The following is a 20751-nucleotide window of genomic DNA, read 5'->3' on the forward strand; positions in this document are numbered from 1 at the left end:
CATAGATGAGGCAAGAAAAAAAAAACATTAGTTCAGCCACCAAATCAATGAAAAGTGTGTCATCTGAATTTACACCATACAACACAAATCTTTAGTCACACAAAACCAAAACCCAATCTAAAACTCTCTGCCACACCATATACAGAATTGTTTAATCTGCCTAACAGAAATGCCGGTTAAAAAGACAGAAAAAAAATCACAATTCATGGTTATGGACCTGAGGGCCCAGCTGCTGAATGATACCAAATAGTTGGTGTTTGGGCATACGGTGGTCTTGCTGTGATTGTTTGAAGCATCATGTTCAAGGTTGTCTGTAGATAGAGTCTCACAACTTCAGCCACACTGCAACTGGCATTTCCTAGAGGCCTGAATTCCTCTGATCCTAATCCTATCAGACATTCAAATAGACCGTGCATTTGCTTTATTTCTCTGAAAACAACGTTTTTTCTTTTTAATTAAAAATGAACCCTGATATGTTTAAAATTGTTGAACAAGAAGTGTCCACACTTGTTAATTTTGTACTTTAATCTATATTTTTCTTACTTTTTTTATTATTATTATTATTATACAAAATCGTTTTAAACCAGAATAATAAATTGAAAATCTGCTTTTAATTGGGTAGGTTGCTGCTTTTATTTTGGACCAAAAGTACACTTCATTCACTATGTTGACTGCACTGTAACACCCATTCTGTCTACAGCTGCGGCTGAACTGCACAGCTGGAACGCAGGGCGGAGCTGTTCGATCGCCGCATCAGAAACATCCTTCAAATTCCATTAAATTGATATGGAAAAAAAATCATAAATATCCCCCTTTTAATTGTAATATATTCAATTTCTTTTAATCATCAAAATTATTGAACGTTATAGCATAAATATGTGAGATGATTTTACATTTTGATTTTTGTTTCTAGCCGGACGAATTTAGGGAACGGATACAAAACAGCCACGTAGTAAAAAGGCGAAGCTCTGGAAGAAAAAAGGTAAGCGTTTCTCTTCTGGATAGCATTTAACAAAACTGACATTCCTTAATTCGTCATTAACAATGTGACACGGGTGTATCGTAGTGCATAATTTTCTTTTATTACTTGAATATTTTAAGATTGGTCTCTTCCCATCTCTCTAACGAATAGCCACTTAGCATGTTTAGCTTCCCTTTGAAAACAACTAGCTGTGTCGTTAGCATTGCTAGCCAGTGCTAGCCATAGGGCTACCGTGTTTACCGCATCCGTATGAACCATTGGGTGGAGTAAGGAATCCAAAACTAACGCGAAACATTTATAGTAATTTCTTGAAATTATTATTGTTTAGGTTGGGATTGTTGTTTTCTGGAAAAGCCCACATCGGTCAAGCGTTTCTTACGGAGGTTAGGACAAGTCAAAGGTTACCCCTCGGTAGCAAAAGTGTTGGAATGCACCGTGACAAACGGAAGGCACTTAAATACTTCACTTACACACATTTCTGTTATTATACGACAAATTGTGGATTTTAGAGACAATTTGCTAATTTAGTATTTTGCTAACCACAGAAATGTACTTATAGGAGTGTAACGAATTGTTGTTGTCTTACTATTTTTTAAAGAAGTATTGTTTTCCTTAAAAAGAATGTATTAAAATACTTTAACACTTACACATTCAGCGTAGTTATTGCATTATAGGCTTAATTTAAAAAGATTTAATCCACTTAACTGTCAAGCCTTGTCAGCGGCTTGACTCAAGCTTAGGTTTTAAACGGGCTGCGTTGTTACATAACACCAATAATTGGACAGCAAATGGCACAAAGACTGGTGACATGTGTTCTTTTTCTTTTTTTCTTTTTCAGTTGTCAGAATTCAGAAGCATCTCTGAGCACTGGCGTGCTCAGAAAAAGGCATTTCGCCTCCCCCGGAGATGGTTGTATAGATCACCGGGAGAGTGTTATTTTTCATTAATGGAAGGGGAGCCGGCTCAGTCATTGGCGGTTCACATGGAGGCCAACTATCAAGATGAGCAAATCAGGAAACCCAAAGAGAGTGAAGCTCAGATTCTGGCACGTGAAACGGAACATAAACCTGGACTGGAGAACACACAAACAACAAGCAATAACCTTAATGGTAAGTTCATGTCAAGTGAACTCCCACTGCACACACACTTTCATTAGTGTGGCCTTGTATGACTTAGTAATACTGTGAGGTCTTAACCTTAATGAACTCATGGTTTATACACCTTATATATATGACAAACATGTGTCGCATTCCTGCACACCAACATTCCCTTCATTTTAATTGCAAAGCTACTACCTCCTTATGTGAATTATGCAGCCTTTCATGCATGACCTGTTTTACTGTTTATTACAAAGGAGGGGGTGTTACTGCGGCATGCAAATGAAACATGTCAGATAACCCAAACAAGTTTCATTCAGAAAGAATTAAATGCTACATTTGGAAAGTTTAGAAGACATTAAAAAAATATTTTTAGCTTTTTCCCCATCTTTAGACAATAAAAATACATAATTAAATAAGGAAGGTTTCAGTTAAAGCTACAATTTAAAAACCTAATCTCATGAAAATGGTGATTCAGGTGTATTCTCGTGTAGCATTTTTTTCTCATAATGAAGAACGTTCATTAAAAAAGCTCAAAATTGCATTTGAAAACGATTGTATTCGTTACGTAGAAAATACGCTGGCTGGGCCACAAGCTCCATGCTCTGCTCCATTCTGATCCATCCACCTACAGGCAAATAGATCCATGTATGTCTTTGTTTACCTCGTCTGAGCTGGAATCTGGCCTAAAACTGTACAACTCCAATATTGCTCACCATTTTTGTTGCACTGCTAATGTTTAGTTGGAGTGTGAGGGACTGTAAGTCAGTGTGTAAACGGAGAGCTCTTAGTAACAAGAAGGGAAGAGGCTGTTCTGTGTCAGTGGTCCCCGCCCACAATTTAGAGATGAATTTGTAGTCTATGCCTGTCACAGTGCAGAAACTATGTCCTAGAAAATGACAGTTTTTTTGTTTTTTTGCTAAAAACAGCATAATCACAATCAAAAGACCACTGGGAACTCTTTTACAATAGATCAAAAGATGATCAGGATTAAGAATAAAATTTTTGATTTTTTTTCTAACACTAAAACACAAATTCTACATACTGCCTTCACACAGATGAGTAAAACTTAATTTGAAATCAATGTTCTGCATATTTTAATGCTTTTGTTCTGACTTTAGACAAACGTGGTTGTTGGTATTTTATTCTGAAATATTTTGTAACCTATAAAAAGTTTTTTACTCAAAACAAGTTGTCCAGTGACTTCCAATAGCTCAAACGAGAATCATTTTTTCATTGATGAGTTGATTAATCCATGGGGACAGACTCATCTCAAACAAATGATGTGAAGAAAAAACACAAAAAATGATTTGTGACAGTTTTTGCACAAACTTGTGTTGGTTTTGGCAGATAATAGCAAGAGAGTGTCATCTCAGCAAAGACTTTCCATCTGTTAAAGTGAAACTAAAGTCTGTAAAAGTGAGATGGAGCGCCTCTCTGCCATAATTCAGCCTCTAAATTTAGGATTGGATGGTAAATTATCAGATGATTCCTGAGCAGCTCATCACTGCAGCAGGAGTTGGCAACTAAATTAATCTTTGAGTTGTTGTTGACTGTTGGCGTGGAGTAAGCTCCCCCCTCTTCCCATCATCCATCTTTTTATGTGCTCTCCCACTATATCCCAGCCTCTCACACACTTTACCGGTGCAACATCAATGCCGAGTAATATTGGAGCTAAACAGCCGTACAGTTTGGAGCCAATTTCCAGATGATGTACATGGATCTGTTTGTCTGCAAGTGGATGCATCAGAGTGGAGCGGAGCAGGGAGCTTGTATCCCGCCCAGCATGTTTTCTATGTAACAAATGTGCTCTTTTTCAAACAGCATTTTTGCTTCAGCTCCTGATTCACATAGATTTGAATAAAGAAATACTCAGAAATGCACATTTGAGCTTAATTTTCTTTTTATATGTTATCAGAAATATGCCCCGAGAGGATGTTATGAACACCAAAACACTGTTTTCATCTGAGTGGGTCTTAAAATTAGTTGTACTTCTGCGCAATGTTGAATTGATATACAGTCTGGTTTGTCAGGGTTTTCTAAAAATGTTGTTTATTGATTAAAAAATAGTTTGGAACATGGGATTTTTTATTTTTTTAGTAGCTGATTTTAAAAATTAAAGTTTTTAGTAGTTTTTTTTTAACGCAATTGTTGCTTTTTGTCAGTCTTGTTGAGCCGGTTTGTCAGGATAAAGAAATTCACTTTGCCCACAAGTGAACCTTCCTAACAGCGTCCCCTTTCCCGTCATTTTCAGGTCCTGTAACATCGGATTTGCTGCTGAACGGAAATGAAAGTTTAGCTCGCTCTGATGCTGCCGGAGGCGCCCTTGTAAACGGTTCCCTGCCTTCGACGGGTCCTCCCCAGAACGCCAGTTCACCCGTCAGCCCACAGACCCAAGAGGGCTCTCCAGGTGTGGCTTCTTGTCCACCCATGATGCTAGAGAAGTCTGACGCTAGTGCTGAGGTCACGGTTCACAAGGGTGATGCATTACAGTCCCTCAGACTCAGTATGCCTATGCAGGAGACTGAATTGTGTAAGCATAAAATTACACCAAGCGTACCCCCCACCCCACCCCCCTCAACCCACCTTATTTTAACACCGTTTAACTGTGTTGGTTTTTAACCCAAATTGTTCTTGCCTTGTAAACCCTCTGTGTGTGTATGAACTAAAACAGTGTTTTTCAACCAGTGTGCTGCAGTACACTAGTGTGCTGTGAGAGATGAGAAACAATTCCATTTCACCTAAAAACCTTTACTAATGTCATTATATCAGATCTGTGTTCATCCAAACAGACCCCGGTTTCACACAGAGTAATTATAAAAAGTCCTTAAATACTTTTTTCTTTGGGTGTTTTCATTTATAATACAGGGATAAGAATGACCACGATTTTTCTGCAGCTTTTGGCCAATCGCTTTCATTTTGGAAAACGTTCAGTCCCTCAACTTAATAAATTCTCAGAGGGTTAATCACGCATGTCATCAATCTAATCGATTTAGAAGTTCCATATAATTAAAAATAAAATGAGTAAATATAAGTAATGAAAAATAAAAACAAGTTAAAAAAAAAACGGAATTAAGGTGGTCAACATGCACATTTAACTAAAACTTCATTGTTTTTTCTTTCCAGTAAAAAAAAAAAAACAATGAATAAAAAACTTCAAATTTCAGTTTTGGTTTAGACATTAATAAATAAAGCTACAGCATCTATTACAAAAAAAGGATGAGAGATCATAGAGGTGCATCATTAATGCAGACTACTGGGTTTCTCTTTTTATTTATTTATTTTTTTAAATTTTTGTCGAGCAAAAAGTGTACCTCGGCTCAAAAAGGTTGAAAAACACTGAACTAAAGGAATTGAAACCGATTTTAATTGTTTGGGTTTTGTATCTTTCTACTTCTGCATGGAAACTTGATTACCTCATTAATATTTGGTGTGGGTGCTTGTTTTTTTAAATGTCGTGGTATGGGATGATCACTGCTTCTCGACAGACATTCTAAATAATTTAATTTGGGAACTCTTGGCTCTTTATCAGCTGAAATATTGTGAACTTTATTGGTGGAACATAATGTTTTCCTTTGACCTGCCTTACTCTTCTCCTTTTAGCCAACCAGAAACCCTCCCTGGAGATGGAAAACGAGGAGAAGATTCGTCTGGAGGCTCGCAGGCGTCTGGAGGAGCAGCTCAAGCAGTACAGGGTGCAGAGACATAAGGAGAGGGTAAGTAAATGAAACATTGAAAACTTGGTGTTGACTGCTTTGCTTTGATGGATCCTTATGGGTTATTTTAAATCTGTTTTTAGTCTCACCGCTCAACTAAAACCAGACCATCCAGTACTCTGGATCCGGAGCTAATGCTTCATCCTGAGGGGCTACCCCGGGCTAATACTGTCGCCATGACGAAAGAGTATACCTTCTTGCGGACCAGTGTCCCACGTGGCCCCAAGCTGGGTAGCCTTGGAATTCCCTCTCCAAAAGAGAAGAAGCCCAGGTCTCCTCGTCCGAATAAGATCTACTCCTTGGCTGATTATAAATCTCCTGAGAGCGATGGCTACGTTGAAGGAGGAGGCGGCGGCGGCTTAAAGAGGGCAGATAACTCCACAACCTCCCTGCAGTCCACCATTAGTTCAGTCTCCACGCTTTCCGAGGTCAGTGTGATGTCAGAGGGCAGCGAGGCCTCTCTGAAGGCCCGCGACGGCGTGTCTGAAGTCGACGGAAGCGAGTCGGGGATGCGACCGGCGAACGACGGGAACGACAGCGACAGCTCTTCCTACAGCAGCGTGTCCACCAGGGGGATGCTCTCCGACGCAGTGGAGCGGCAGCAGGCCCCGTACACCGTGGAGGGGAGGGAGATCGCCCCAGAAGCCGTGGGGCATTTCCCAACACTGCAGGAGGTGCTGCAGGCCGCCAGCGAGGAGCAGCACCTCCTGGAGATGGAGCAGGAGAGAGAAGGGACGGGAGAACCTCGCAGCCGCAGGGACAGCTTCTCCAGCAGGTATCCATGCATCGATCTGCCTCACAGAAGCAGAAGAAGCAGCGTGGGTTATATTTACAAAGTCTGCACATGTATCTAGTACTCTTAAAGGGTAACCAAACCCTAAATCAACTTTTTTTGGGGTGTTAACCTCTCTAAATGGGGTTTTAAAAGTGTTGTCTGTTGGTCATTGCTAAATTGTTGACAAATTAACATAAACTTGTTTAATTCTTGAAAATGGTAGCAAAAAAAGTAACATCTGGGCTCCCCCTACAGGCTGAATTGATGCATTACAGTTGAATTTTGTGATTGGTCAAACCCTGCAAGTTTTAGAAGTCTGATGTCATGATCTGGAGCTCCAGTAATGATAATAGTCCAGCCCCCAAGCCCCGCCCCTTTGACTGGATTTTCAGATTTTGGCTGTGGGTGGAGTCAGCCTCCAACGTCTGTGTTTGGTTACCCTTTAAAGACCCACTCAGATGAAAATGGTGTTTTAAACATGTTTTAGTGGCTTTTGTGTGGTAATGGAGGACATATATAAAGAAAATTAAGCTTAAAATAGCATTTCTGAGAATATAATTAATCAAATCAGAAGGAGATGAAAACGAGCTTATTTGTGATGTAAAAACTACACAGGGTGGGGATGAACTTCTGCTCAAAGTCAATAGCTTTTTAAAACAGCTCAAACGTTGATCAGTTCATCATGTTCATTTAGTTCCCCGCTTGCGCTAACAACTTTTTTAATTTTTAGTGTTTCGTTGGAGAGTTCTGTGATGGGTCACGATGAAATGCTCCAGGTGCTCAAGGAGAAAATGAGGCTTGAAGGTCAACTGGAGTCCCTGTCATCTGAGGCCAATCAGGTTATCTGAAACAACATTCACAGTGTTTCCATTACACATTTGTGCAAAACTTTATCGAAAGTCTAGCAATGTAAAAAAAAAACACGATTTCGCAATGACACGGTTTCCATAAAATTGTAATTATGAGAATAAAACAAACCAGCTCACACAATAAGTCATTCAAAACACGACAATGGATGAGAACAGGTATTATTTTAACTTGATTTACTGAAAGGAGCATTTGGGTGACGTCACATCAGTGTAGTGCGTGCAGCTAGCCCATTGACAGTCGATGCACGTGAGACGCCTGTTCAGCTGTATTAGAAAAAAATAACCATTCTAACAAGTAAACAGATGGACCATTTTTTCTGTTTGAAAACGCAACAAGTCCGTTCAAGTTTCTGTCACGCCACTAGCGCTCATCCTCATCTGTCAAAGGAGACGTCTGCGTCTTTTTCAGGCTGTAAACTGCAAAAACGCGGCTACAGATGAAGCGATGATTGCTCATGGTTGGTGATTTTACGGAGGAGCTGAGGATCCAACGATTCCTTATAATACGCAACTTCTAGTGAGCTGTGATGCTGTGGGACCTCTCCTCCTGGCGGCCGCTGTAGCGCTCGGGGCAGCCATTTCCTACCAAGAAGCGCATTTCAATTAAAAAGGTGTTTCCATTGCAGTTTTGCCAAAAATGTCTATTTCTATCCGCCCCAAAAACCACCAAAATTGATTTGAGCAACAAATTCATGTACCCCGCCCCTCTTTCGCCACACGACAAGTTCGCTAGTCGTCGCCCGTCAAAAATGTGTTCATGTTGCTGCTGCCGCATGTGGTAGGAGCTACCAGCTATTACATTTAGGATGATCGCTATAAGTAACGGTGTCTGTGGATATCTCACTTAGAATGAATGGAAGACCAAAAGATTTAGAGAAATCAGGTTTATTTATTTGGAGAGTTCTAGAAAACATAGAGAAATCATTGCTATATTGTAGATTGCCTTTTTTGGTTTCGTGGATTTTTTTTTTTTTTGTGCAATTTTGCATAGCTTTTTTTTTTTTTTTTTTTTAAAACAGCACACAGTGCTCTGCATCCTGATTGGTTGTTGTCAATCAGTGCTGTGTCTCCTGTACAGAATGCGTTCAATTTGCCACATTAACATAAATCATTGATTGCAAGCAGCTCTTTGTTTTCATTCTTAAACTGGAAGATTTGAACTTTGAGAGCTCAAATCTTCAAAAAGTGTGAAAATGTTCACGTCTGTCTGAGAAAATGTGTAGTTCTATTTTGATGATTTTATCTATCACTTATTATTTTTAGAACGTAGCTCCTGTGATGAATAAGTCAGTGCAGTACACTATTATTTTTTGACTAAGCTAAACACATCAAAGTAATTTTTTTTTTTTTTTTTTTAGTAATTGCTCTCCTTTTCTTCCAGGCTCTTAAAGAAAAGACTGAACTTCAGGCTCAGCTTGCTACTGTTAATGCTCAGCTGGAGGCTAAAAAAGAAGAAGCCCAAGCTAGCCAGGAGAAGCAGGGAGCCCTCACCGTGGAGCTCGGCACTCTGCGGCAAAACTGCAGCCAGTTAGAGAAGGCTATGGTGGAGCTCCAGGCCAGTCTGGAGAATAAGAATGCCGGTCTGACTTCTCTGAGCAACGATTTGAAGGTTTCTGAGGACCAATACAACAGGCTGATGGGGAAGGTGGAGGAGCTGCAAAATGCCGTGAATTCAAGGGACAATACAGGTGAGGAGTGAAGGCCATCAGGTGCGTGAGTTCTTTTTTTTTGTATTTGAATTGATTGATGGTTTGTTGTTTGTAGTTCAAGATTTGCGGCAGCAGATGGCGGGTCTCCAAGGCCAGCTTCAGCAGGTCCAGCTGGAGCGCAGCACCTTGCAGAGCCGACTCAAGACGTCCCAGGCAGAGATCGACTCGCTCCAGCAGGTCCGGCAGTGGTACCAACAGCAGCTAGTGCTGGCTCAGGAGGCCAGAGTGCGGCTGCAAGGTGAAATGGCCAACATGCAGGTAAAGTTGGTGCCAATCGAGGCTTTTTTTTTTTTTTTGAGAGGAATAGTCAAATAATGACACATCCATCTCCCTTCTAAGGCTGGACAGATGACTCAGATCGGTGTTCTGGAGCATTTGAAGCTGGAAAACGTGACGCTTTCTCATCAACTCACTGAGACCCAACATCGCTCCATCAAGGAAAAAGAGCGCATTGCTGTACAGCTACAAAGCATTGAGGTAATTATTTTAAAGAAAAAGTTTTTTATTGAGAAAAAAACACTTTTAACATCCATTTTCCTGTCTGCAACAGGCAGACATGCTGACTCAAGAAGCTGCATATAAGCAGATCCAGGATGCAAAGACCATGGTGGAAGACGACCTGCAGCGCAAGCTAGATGAGTTTGAAGAAGAGCAGGAGCGATTAACAAAGCTAGCCAACACAGCCGGCTCCTTAGAAAGAGAACTTGAACAGGTATTCTTGTTAAAAACACCAGAAAAGTATTTATTTTCTTCAGATAATTTTCATGGTCACACATCCATGCTTTGTTCTAAAGAGCTTTTCCTTCTCCATTAGGTCAAATTGGCCCTTTCCCAAAAGGACATCCAGCTACAGTCACTTCAGAAGGAACATCTGGAGCTGATGCGGCAGCTGACAGCCACTCAGGAGAACCTACACACCAAAGAACAGGCCATCGGCCAGCTAGAGGCTCGCTATCAGGAGCTCGAGGCTCAGCTTTCAGAGCTGCAGACAGACAGCAACGCCAAGGATGACAACATCCAGTTCCTCCAGAATGAGAAGATCGTGCTGGAGGTCGCACTTCAGGCGGCACGGGCGGACAAGAGCCAGCTGGATGAGGGAGCTGAGCGTCTGGGAGAGGACGTTCTGGTGGCCTCAGATATGTTGGACCAGCTAAGACAGGAGGTCCAAGTCAAAACCAGTCAGGTAGGAGACGGCAGGGAAACGTGTTTCCAGGGGGAACCAGTCATCTTTTTAGTTATCTTTTCTACAAATATTATTTTCTACATTACTGAAGTGGACAAACGATCAACATTTTCAACATTTTTATTTTTAAGTAAAGAGGGGGGACCCGATTACAGACCAGATGGCGACTGAAAATCATTACCTGCATTATAAATCGAGAATATATCGCGGTATCAGGTTGTGTGATGCATGTATCGTAAAAGACGGGGTAAACCACGATGAATGGTTACTTTACATGTTTACACACAGAGAAACCGCAATGTTTTTAAAAAAAATCACATAATTTGAAATTGTTGTCCATATTAGTTTTTCCCAATACTCTAAGAAAATACATATGTATTCTTTGGTGTTTCCCTGTCATACAACTTCTAAGCTGCCTCCTATTTAGATAACTTGCAGTATAATTTACATTGACTTTTATTTAAATAAAAACTGTTGCAGTAAAATTAAAATGATGTATTCATTTTTTGTTTTGTTATTAGTTTGTGTATTACAAGTCATTTCATCATCACAATTTTGACCATTAATATTGCACATCGCAAGTTTTTCTTATATCGTGCAACCCCAGCCAGAAGGAACAAAAATAAGGAAAGTCCAGCGATGGAACGTCATCAACATTTTGGTTGAAAAATACTAATATAACCGGCGACCCTAAAAGATATGCTTTTAAGCTTCGAACCTTTTACACCTGAGGTGCTTGTGTCAAAACCTCCAGTACTCCTTAACTTACCGTATTTACACAATCAACGTGAATTCGCTGATCTCCACAGAAAAGCGTCTTTGCGCTGTGAGTAGCACTTTAATGCAGTTTTTCATCGATATGCAGCACATAAATAATACAAAGTGTTATATTCCGGCGCAAAGCCGCTTTTCTGCGCGACAGAATAAGCTAAATCCCATTAATTATGTAAAGTGTTAAATTTAAGTTGAGTCAAGCGTAAACACTAGTCTGGAGCTAAAGCTCCAATGGAAAAGTCTTAACAGTTTTACAAATCTGAAAAAAAAATAATTTAAATCCCTTTTTGAAATTAATTATTCACAATAAAAAGTTTTAATAAAAGTGGCTACAATCAGGAAGAAAACCCCCCTTGTTTTTCTTTACAGAAATGATTTGGAAATTTCCAAAAACTAAAAATAAATGTGCATCATCAACCTGAAATGACAAAAATATAGTTGGAAAAAAAATCTTATGTGAGTTAAGAGCACATTGTACATCATGTAAACCAACATATGACTGAATTTCAGAGTAAAGTTTAGTAAGAAGGATCTTTTCCTCCTTCAAAATAAAATGTATAAAGTTAAGAAACTTAAAGAAAAAAGCAAATGTAGGGCATTAGATGAAGCCATTAATTAGGATTAGATTTTTTTGTTCAACATATATTTGATACTATTATATGTAAATCATAGATGTTTAGTATTCAAAGAGAGCTGTAAACAATCACTAAATTCAAAAACAGAGTTTTGGTAAACATGTTGGGTCCTGTTGAGTGAAGAAGGATTAAGATTTTGGCATTGATTTAACAAACTCCTACACACTTTGGCACTTGAAAAGACTGCAAAACTAATGACTTCATTTTTTATTTCTGGGTTGATTCTGATCGTTGTGCTTCAGCTTTTTTTTTTTTTTTTTTTTTTTTAAGCAAGGATAAAAAAATAAAAGCTGCCTTTCAGAATAAAGTAAAGCGAATTGTTTCCAGTTTATTAGTCTCAACCTGTGAGCTTTAAGGGGATAGTCGGTGTGCAGACAAATGGACCACATTTTATTAAAAACATTGTGAACAACACTGTACTTTTTTAAAAATGTATCTTTTCTTTTGTAGTCTTGTTTTCAGACTTTTGCTGGAAAACTAAATCGGTTTTATCTGCATTACAGATTGAAAATCTACAACAAGAGAACAGCTCTCTGAAGAAACAAGCCCAGAAGCTAAAGGAGCAGTTTCTTCAGCAGAAGGTAGGAAGGACATCACCTTCTCCTGCTCTCCCTGGATCAGAGGGAAGCTAACAACCAAATGCCAAATGAGACGCTCAAGAACCTAATGTACTTTTGGAATAGCTTGACATAAATCTCCCAGCTGGTTAGTGTGGTAGGAGGATGTCTTGCAGAGCCAGATGGTTGTCAGATTCGCTGGAGAATGCCCACAGTGCCGCTTGACGTGCCCGAACAGATTGAGTAATGGTCGCTTTATTACACTGACAGTCTGTCACTCAGAGGGCGGAGTTAAATGACAGGATGACAGCAATCACTTTTGGAAGGCTTTCAAGCTTTTAGCTTTGTTTAAAAAAGGAAAAAAGTGCATTAAAATGTAGCTTAGATCTTTGCTAATAATAATAAGACCATTTATTTAAGTCAACTCTACAGTGGTACCACAATAAAAGCTTTTCATTTTTCACTTTCCAAACTATGCTGTTGCATTTGCAAAGAGTAGGAGGATCCAGTCTGTCATTCGCTCTCGTAAAATATTTCTTTAGCTAAATGCATGATTAATATTTAATTGAATTTGCTTTAAGACAAAAGAAACCAGTTTGTAACATATTGTCCTTTGTGGTTTCCTGTTGGGTTTTGTCCTTTAATAATTGATGTGTTTTCCTGCTCTTGGAACGAGGCTGATTAGAAGCTATAAAAGATGCAACTGGACTTCATTTTCATTTATGAAATAGCATTAAAGACCCACTCCGATCAAAATCATGTTTTGTTTTATATGTTCTTGTGATGTGAAAGAAATTAGGCTTAAAGCTACATTTCTGAGTATTTTTTTAATTCAAATTGTGAATCAAAGCAGACAAGAGATCGTATTTGTGGCGAACCTTCTGCTCCATTCTGATGCATTTACTTGTAGACGACTACATCCATGAACGTCTTTGTTTTCTTTGTCCGAGCTGACGTCTGGCTCTAAGCTGTATGGCTGGATAGCTCCAAAACTGCTCGCCATTTTTGTTGCACCAGTAATGTTAGGTTTGGGGTGTGGGGGGGTGTAAGCTAGTGGGAATTCATGTAAACCGAGACCTCTCAGCAGCGGGGAGGGAGAAAGGAGGCAGGCGGAAGAAGTCTCACCTACAACTCAAGGGGGGGAAATCTCTTTCATCACATTTTTGGACCAGCATCGAGCAGTGAGATAGCTGACGAATGCAAATCTGACTTTCGAATCCAGTTTGGTTTGGGGTTGGGGGGTCGAGGGGCTGTAAGCTAGCAGGAGAGCGTGTAAACAGAGAGCTCTCATTAATGGGGAGTGGAAAGGAGGGACCTCTGGTCACATGCAAGAGGCAATTTCTGTCCGGAAGCGAAAATTTCTCAACTTTAGGAAATCCTTTCAAAAATGTTTTTAAACATTTTCAGAACTATCAGCTTTTAAACTTTTAAATGCGAATAAACTGTAACTGTCTAAAAGTTTAGTGTGCAAGATGAGGTTCAAATGGGACAGAGAACGTTAATCATTTTGTTTCTTTCAAGTCAATATTAACAATTGTTCAAATTTCTGAACTACACCCGTTTACTTCTGGAGAAGAAGCCGGTGAAATGCAGTTTTTTTTTCTTCTCTGAATCAGCTGATCACAAAAGCATTTACGGTCAAAGGGGAAAAAAGGTCGAAAGCTTAAAACAGGGGGTTCTGGTCGAGGACTTCCAGCCAATGATTTTAGGTGCAAATAGTTTTTTTTTACGGCCAGGGTGAGGGACTTCTGGCTTTCAAGCTCTGTGGCGAGATTCTCTTTGTGGAAAGAGAGGCGATTAGGAGGCACATTTCAAATGAATCCTGCCGCTCTGCTGAAGCTATGTCCTAAAATTGACAGATTTCTTGATTTTGGCTAAAAACGGAATAAACATAATTAAAAGACCACTTTGAAATTTTAAAAAGGCATCAAAAGATGATCGGTGTGGGACTTTGAATCGAGTTGAGTTCATTCAAATCATTACTTTCTCCTCCTGTTACTGTATTAATAACCATATTAAAACGGCAGCATTTTAGATTTTCACCTGCTATGAACTGTTGTTGACTTGTCAGGTGATGGTGGAAGCTTATCGCCGAGACGCCAGCTCTAAAGACCAGCTCATCAGTGAGCTGAAGTCCACCAAAAAGCGCCTGCTGCTGGAGATGAAGGACCTGAAGCAGGAGCTTCTGGGGGTCCAGGGTGAGAAGCGGGCAGCAGAGCTGGAGCAGACCCGTCTGCAGAAAGAAGTGCTGAGAGTCCAGGAGCAAATGACCAGCATGGAAACTCATCTGGAGGCCATTCAGGCAGAAAGGGATCAGCTCGAAAACCAGATTCAGGTGAGAGGAAATCACTGATCACAAAGCATTAGATGAGATGAAGTGTTGACAGTCCTCTTCTCCGTTCAGTCTCTGCAGTTTAATCAGAACCAGCTGGCTGCAGTGACTCAGGAAAATGAGGGACTGAGGAGACAGGTAGAGCAGATGGAAACTGAAGCCAAAAAGTGAGTCATGCTTTCCTTATGGATTTTTAGAAGGGTGCAAGATGATAACTAAATCTGTGATGCACATTTGCTGTCAAGATCTTTTTCTAAATAAACATCTTAGAAGTCAGGAGCCCATCCGAGTGCACACGTCTGTGATTAGTGTGTGATTTCTGTAAAAATACATTGTATTAATGTACTTGTTTTTTCTTTTCATGAACAGGGCCATCTCAGAACAGAAGGTGCGCATGAAGAGGCTGGGAACAGATTTGAACAGCGCTCAAAAGGAGATGAAAGCCAAACATAAGGCCTACGAGAACGCTGTGGGGATTTTGAGCAGAAGGCTTCAAGAAGCTCTGGCTGACAAGGAGGCAGCCGAGGGGGAGCTGGTCAAACTCAGGGCTCAAGTATCAGATGGAGGAAACAGCCAGGCTTTGCAGGTAATGCACACACCTGCCAGAGCTTCATGTTTTCATGCATCCATTTATTGTTCTCTGCGTTGGTCGAAAGACGGTGAAATAAAATTAAGTTTTCTCTCTCAATGAAGGAAAAGATTGAAGCTCTTCAGGCTGAGCTGCAGGCTGTGAGCAAAAGCAAAACCATGCTAGAAAAGGAGCTGCAGGAAGTCATCAACCTCACCTCCACAGAGCTGGAGGAGTACCAGGAGAAGGTCATGGAGCTTGAAGATGAGGTGAAAATGATAGATTTTTTTTTCCAAAATGTACAAAAAAACATGCACACGTACTGGCTCAAACCACACAGTAAATAAACAAATAACATAATAATAATGTAGTAAACTCAATTAGGAGAATCAGTTTAACATAATAGCTGAGATTTTAAATCCTACGTATCTACACGGCGTGGTGCACAGTTAAAGCGGTCAGCCTCTGATCGCAAGTTTGATTCCAGCTTTACCTGTCCATGTTTTTGGACGAGACTCTGAATCTCACACTTCTCCAGGTGGTTATAGGTTGGTGCCAGTTTAGCCGGGCGGTATGGCAAAAAAAGGAAACCTTTTTTTTTTTTTTTTTCACAACAAATTCAATTTTAATCTTTTTTTTCTCCTTTTTTTTTACTTTAATAAAACTTACAAATTATAGAATATATTTTAAAAAATATTTTATTTTATTATCTCCTTTGGAAATATGCACAAACTTCAATTAAATACAAACTATAAAATTGTTAGTAGATCTGTTTGAGCTGTTCAAGCAAGTTAATCCTATGGCCACTTTTAGCAGCTACAGCTTTCAAACAAGATGAAAAATTACAGTCTTTGAATTTATTCAACTTATTAAATATTCGAGTGGAACTAAATCCTTCTGTAAGCCTTTTGTAGTGTTGCCAGATTGGGTGGTTTTGATTTTGATATTGCAGGTAAAATTTTCTTTGGTGTGTAAGAATAATTTGGGCGAGTTTGGTTTCAATTTTCTGGGTTTATTTTGTTTTATTACAAGCCTGAACGACCTTTTATTAAAAATATATATATATATTTTTTAAAAATGACTAGATTCTCTCACATACATTTGTCACTAAATTAGTCCAGTGGTGAAATTACCAGAGTAGGAAAAAAATTTTTGCCTAGCTTCCAGCTGTTGAAGGATTCTTGCATGCCCCCGTTTCCCTGCCGCTCTGTGAGTGACGTTTTATTTGACTGAATATTTCCTAAAGGTGTTTAATGTGGTGTTTTAATGAAGTGTGTAGAATTATTTTTTGGATAATTTGTAATAATGTTTCTGGCTTTTGGTCAACTTTCTGGTGGTTTTCAGATGACTTTTGTGCTGGAAAGCTGTAACACTATTTGACAACACTGACCTTTAACCTTTTTTAACTGATCCACTGCAGAACTATGTTCAGTCTTGCTGGAAAACTTCACAATCATTAAAAAAGCATCAAAACTTTTCATCAGCCATAGCATCATTACTCCCTAAAACGAGAAACGGTGGATCCAAATCCAGATTTACCCCCAGTATCTTCTGTATTTTCCTCAGTATATTTCAAACTAATCATTTTTAAGACGGTAACCCCACTGCCAGATGGGTATTTTTGTTATCCCCCCTTTATATTTCTGTTTATACTTGCAGTAAAAGGGAAAATCTGGTTTTCACCTTGTGAAATACCTAAAATATAGGATTCTGCTTCTATTTACAGCTTCAGGAGTCACGCTGCTTCAAGAGGCGCATCAAGAAGTTAGAAGATGCAAACAAGAAGTTGGCGCTTGAGCTGGAACATGAAAAAGGGAAGCTGGCGGGTCTAGCACAGTCCCACAGTGCATTGCGGGATCACAGCAATATTTTGGAGTCTGCATTAGCCAAGAGGGAGGCGGATCTGGTTCAACTTAACTTGCAGGTAAGTTTTACTTATTAAAAAGGTGAGAATAACATGTGTAGTGCCATTGTTTTAGAAAATGTTATTGTTTTCTTTTTAGGTTCAAGCTGTCCTGAAGCGAAAGGAAGAGGAGGACCAGCAGATGAAGCAGATGGTAAAAACTCTACAGATTGCTTTGGAGAAAGAGAAGACCAAAGTCAAAGACCTGAAAGAGCAGGTAGGAACCTTTTTTGCATACTCTGTCTGGTTAAAATAACATTTACTGGTCTTTTAGCTTTCCCACAGTCAAGAAAAATGATCAGTTTTTTTTAAGGTTGTAATGTTGTGGTTTGTCCTGCAGGTGGCAGCAGCAAAGGCTGAAGCAGCTCACAACAGAAGACACTACAGGGCAGCAATGCTGGAGCTGTCAGAGATAAAGAAGGATCTACAATCCAAAGAGGACCTTGTCAAAGTCCTACAGAATGAAGCACAAAAGCTCCAGTATGTCCATGAGTCTGATGTCTGACCTATTTGATCTCGTACATCTCACCTGTAATTTCTAATAAATGTTGCTCTCTGCAGGGCTCAAGATGAGCAGCACTCTCGTGATGTCTCCAAGTTTCAAGAGGAGCTTGCTGAGGCTCATGGTCAACTCCAGGTTCTCCAGAAACAACTGGATGAAGAACTGGCTAAGCAGCCGCTCACAAACCAAGAGGTGTGAGGAAAGATCTGGATTACCTGACGAACACTTTTCTTTTAAATGCAAACATAAGATTTGGGACTAAAAAGGAGCTTCTTGTTTAATTCTTTTATATTCTATTTATATTTTTCAGTTAATATTATTGATTCCTAAGCCATATATTTGCATCTGTGGTGTTGACATGTGAGATGAATTTCTGACAGGTTGAAGACTTAAAGTGGGAGGTGGAGCAGAAGCAAAGGGAAATTGACGCTGAGAAGCAGCAGCTGGAAATGATGGAGCAGTGTCACCAAAGGGAGCTGGATAACCTACAAACTGCACTGCAGGCAAGACTACTTTCTTCTATTACATGCTAAAAAACTTGCATATGTGTCAAGGATAAGGCCTTTTGAGATGTGCATCATCAGAAATAGGGTGAACCTGCTGAAACTATGGTCACCTGCAAAAGATATAAAGTGGGGAAGGAACTTTGTCTTCACAAAAGAAGGTGGCAGAAAGAGAGACTCAGGTTGATGGACTGATTAAAAGGAGAACTTGAAGAGCAGATGAATGAAGAAAGTGAAGAAAGTAGCAAACATCATTAAGGATTAAGATATTCCTATATAGACATGGGTAATATGGAAGAGTTTATGATTTAATAGAGGGGGATGATCCACTGAAGGGAGCAGCCAAAAGAAAAAAACTAAAACTCCTTTTTTTGATGAATTCCTAACTAAAAAAAATCTTGTTTTGGTTCAGGATATCAAGGTGGAGCTGGAATCGGTCCAGGAGGAGTTGAGCAGCACCAGGAAGGACAAATTTATGCTGCAGGCCAAAGTGGGAGAGCTGAGGAACAGCATGAAAACAGTCCTCCTGCAGAACCAGCAACTCAAGCAGGATCTCAAGCAGAGTCGCCTTCGAAGGGTAAAGAGCTGTTGTTTCTCTCAAATAGGAGCGCCTTTTCTTAAGATAAGTGACCGCACGTGTGTTTATCGGAGCAGCAGCGCATGGAGTTGAAGACTGAAGGGAATCCGTCCAACCCAGTGACGCCAGTCAAGATCCCAGACTGCCCTGTGCCCGCGTCGCTGCTGGACGAGTTGCTGAAACCGTCTGCTTCCGTCAACAAGGAGCCGCTCAATAACCTCCATAGCTGCCTCCGGCAGCTCAAGTAAGCACATCCTTCTGTTTGCAGCATAAACGTAAGCACCATTAGATGTTGACTATGCTGTGCATCTATTTTATCCAGGGAAGAAATGGACAGCCTGCAGAAGCAAATGGAGCAGCACACGGTAACGGTGCACGAGTCCATGAGCTCCTGGACAGACACGGCAGAGGGACTGGCTCAACTTGAGCTGCAGAACATTTCCAAATCGTCAACAGGGGTAAACAATATGATGGAAAATCACACTGAAACAGAACAGCAGCCATCATAAAAATACCTGCTAACTCTCAGGCAAAGAGGAAGAGTGGAGTTTTATCCACCACGGCACTTTTAAGCTCCATTTTTGCTTTCTCTTTTTTCAACAATTGCCAACATTTGGCGTTCCTCCCGTCAGCACAGAAGTGCTTTTGTGGTGTAATACCGTACCTACCACAGCTTTACTCTTATTTTTTCTCATTTGTTTATATATAAAGTTATTTTCCATATTTATTTATTAAGGTTAAAAAAGGCAAAAAAAATGATTTCATTGCTCTTTAACAATAGCTTCAGTTTAAATGCAAATATGAGATCAATCTGTTTGAGCTGAAGTGTGAAGTTTCATCCTTTTACTGTAAAATTGATAATAAATAAGTGGCATCATTGCTGCCTAATAATTACTAACATCTGTATTTCAATTACTGCAATGTGTTCTTCCATTTCTATGTGCCTGTTAACTCGTGTCATTTATTGATGATTTTACCAAAACATTCACGTTTGATAACAGTTTGTAATGGAATTGTATCTCTACTGTCTGCTCAGATATATATTTTGCCACATGGTAAAAAAAAATAAGTTGTATGTTGGACTGTTTACTAAAGTGAGTCTGTAAACATTAATCTCAAGTTTTGTTTGTCTAGCTTGGACTGCAGTAAATTTATAAGCAAAAAAGAAAAGAAGCCTTAAGCAATCTTTGATAAGATGAGTAGAACTCGATTGGTTTGGATGGCTATTTTTCTGTTGTGTGTGTGCAAGATGTTTTGTGTTGCATACGTGGGTTCACTAAACTGAACAGTTTGTTTAATGTTAATCAGACCAACTGACGTTGCACATCGTATGATCAAAACTGAAGCGACTGACGAAGCTTTTTAATGGAAAAAAAAACACGTTACTGCTTGAAATGATTGTTTTCTGTTACGTTTGGTACATTCTGTACTTTCAAAAAAGGAAAGAACCCTTTAATCACCTCCTGTTTTTGTTGTTGAATTCTTCTCTGGGGTTGTGGGATAAGTTAAGTGTTTTCAAAGTTAATATATACATGGTTGCTTTTTTGTATAATTGTAAAATGACCATAAATGTTGAATGGAAAGATGTAACTTAAGATATCAAATGTAAACCAAACCTGGGCATATAGTTACATCTGAATTGCAAAGTATCCAGTGGATATTTTAAAAAAATATAATAATAATACAGCAGCTTTCTGCATGCAATTAGCTGCAGATCCTGTATTCTTTCACTAAAAAATGCTTTTGAATATTTTTTATGATTGTTTTTTTTTCCATAAGGACAGCAAATATGATTAAGAATGCTTCTATGGGAAAACTAACATTACATGTATTTATATTCTGTATTATAAGAGAAAAAGGTTGTACCTATACGCTTGCACCTTGCTGTTTCTTTTTCTTCCCCCAGAGATTGGAAATGTTTGATTGCTTGTTGGACATTTGTGTTGGGAGATGTGATTGTATTCATGATAAAGTTGCACTATTCATCTGCCATTGAATCTTGTTTTTTTTTAATAAGTATTTTTAAAACACATGTGTTATTTGAATACGTATAATTAAGTGCGAACTGA

At 39.4% G+C, this 20751-nt stretch overlaps 1 protein-coding gene across 3 annotated transcripts; it reads left to right on the forward strand.

Moving 5' to 3' along the window:
• Window positions 1-895: 895 nt before the first annotated feature.
• Window positions 896-20672, forward strand: golga3 (golgin A3). Of its 3 annotated transcripts, none has more exons than XM_024275303.2 (24): window positions 896-982; window positions 1821-2091; window positions 4334-4612; window positions 5683-5795; window positions 5879-6570; window positions 7301-7409; window positions 8821-9127; window positions 9204-9406; window positions 9488-9625; window positions 9699-9860; window positions 9963-10331; window positions 12244-12321; window positions 14369-14632; window positions 14702-14796; window positions 14999-15215; window positions 15323-15466; window positions 16924-17121; window positions 17201-17317; window positions 17441-17580; window positions 17662-17794; window positions 17983-18105; window positions 18518-18682; window positions 18760-18926; window positions 19005-20672. In XM_024275303.2, the coding sequence occupies exons 2-24, from the start codon at window positions 1929-1931 to the stop codon at window positions 19189-19191; spliced, it is 4563 nt and encodes a 1520-aa protein (XP_024131071.1). In that variant the 5' UTR covers window positions 896-982; window positions 1821-1928; the 3' UTR covers window positions 19192-20672. The 3 variants fall into 3 exon arrangements, with proteins under 3 accessions (XP_024131071.1, XP_024131074.1, XP_024131073.1); XM_024275306.2 differs by having other exon boundaries at window positions 4334-4489; XM_024275305.2 differs by lacking the exon at window positions 896-982 and adding an exon at window positions 1042-1365.
• Window positions 20673-20751: the final 79 nt, after the last annotated feature.

This window comes from Oryzias melastigma, linkage group LG9 (assembly GCF_002922805.2).
Source record: "Oryzias melastigma strain HK-1 linkage group LG9, ASM292280v2, whole genome shotgun sequence".
In the NCBI taxonomy this organism is placed as follows: domain Eukaryota; kingdom Metazoa; phylum Chordata; class Actinopteri; order Beloniformes; family Adrianichthyidae; genus Oryzias; species Oryzias melastigma.

Excerpts from the sequence above, each read along its gene's own strand:
- golga3 (XM_024275303.2), top strand. The coding sequence starts at position 1,929 with ATGGAAGGGGAGCCGGCTCAGTCATTGGCGGTTCACATGGAGGCCAAC. Across the intron at positions 6,571-7,300 it reads AGGGACAGCTTCTCCAGCAG|TGTTTCGTTGGAGAGTTCTG; the intron begins GTATCCATGCAT and ends TTTAATTTTTAG. Across the intron at positions 10,332-12,243 it reads TCCAAGTCAAAACCAGTCAG|ATTGAAAATCTACAACAAGA; the intron begins GTAGGAGACGGC and ends TCTGCATTACAG.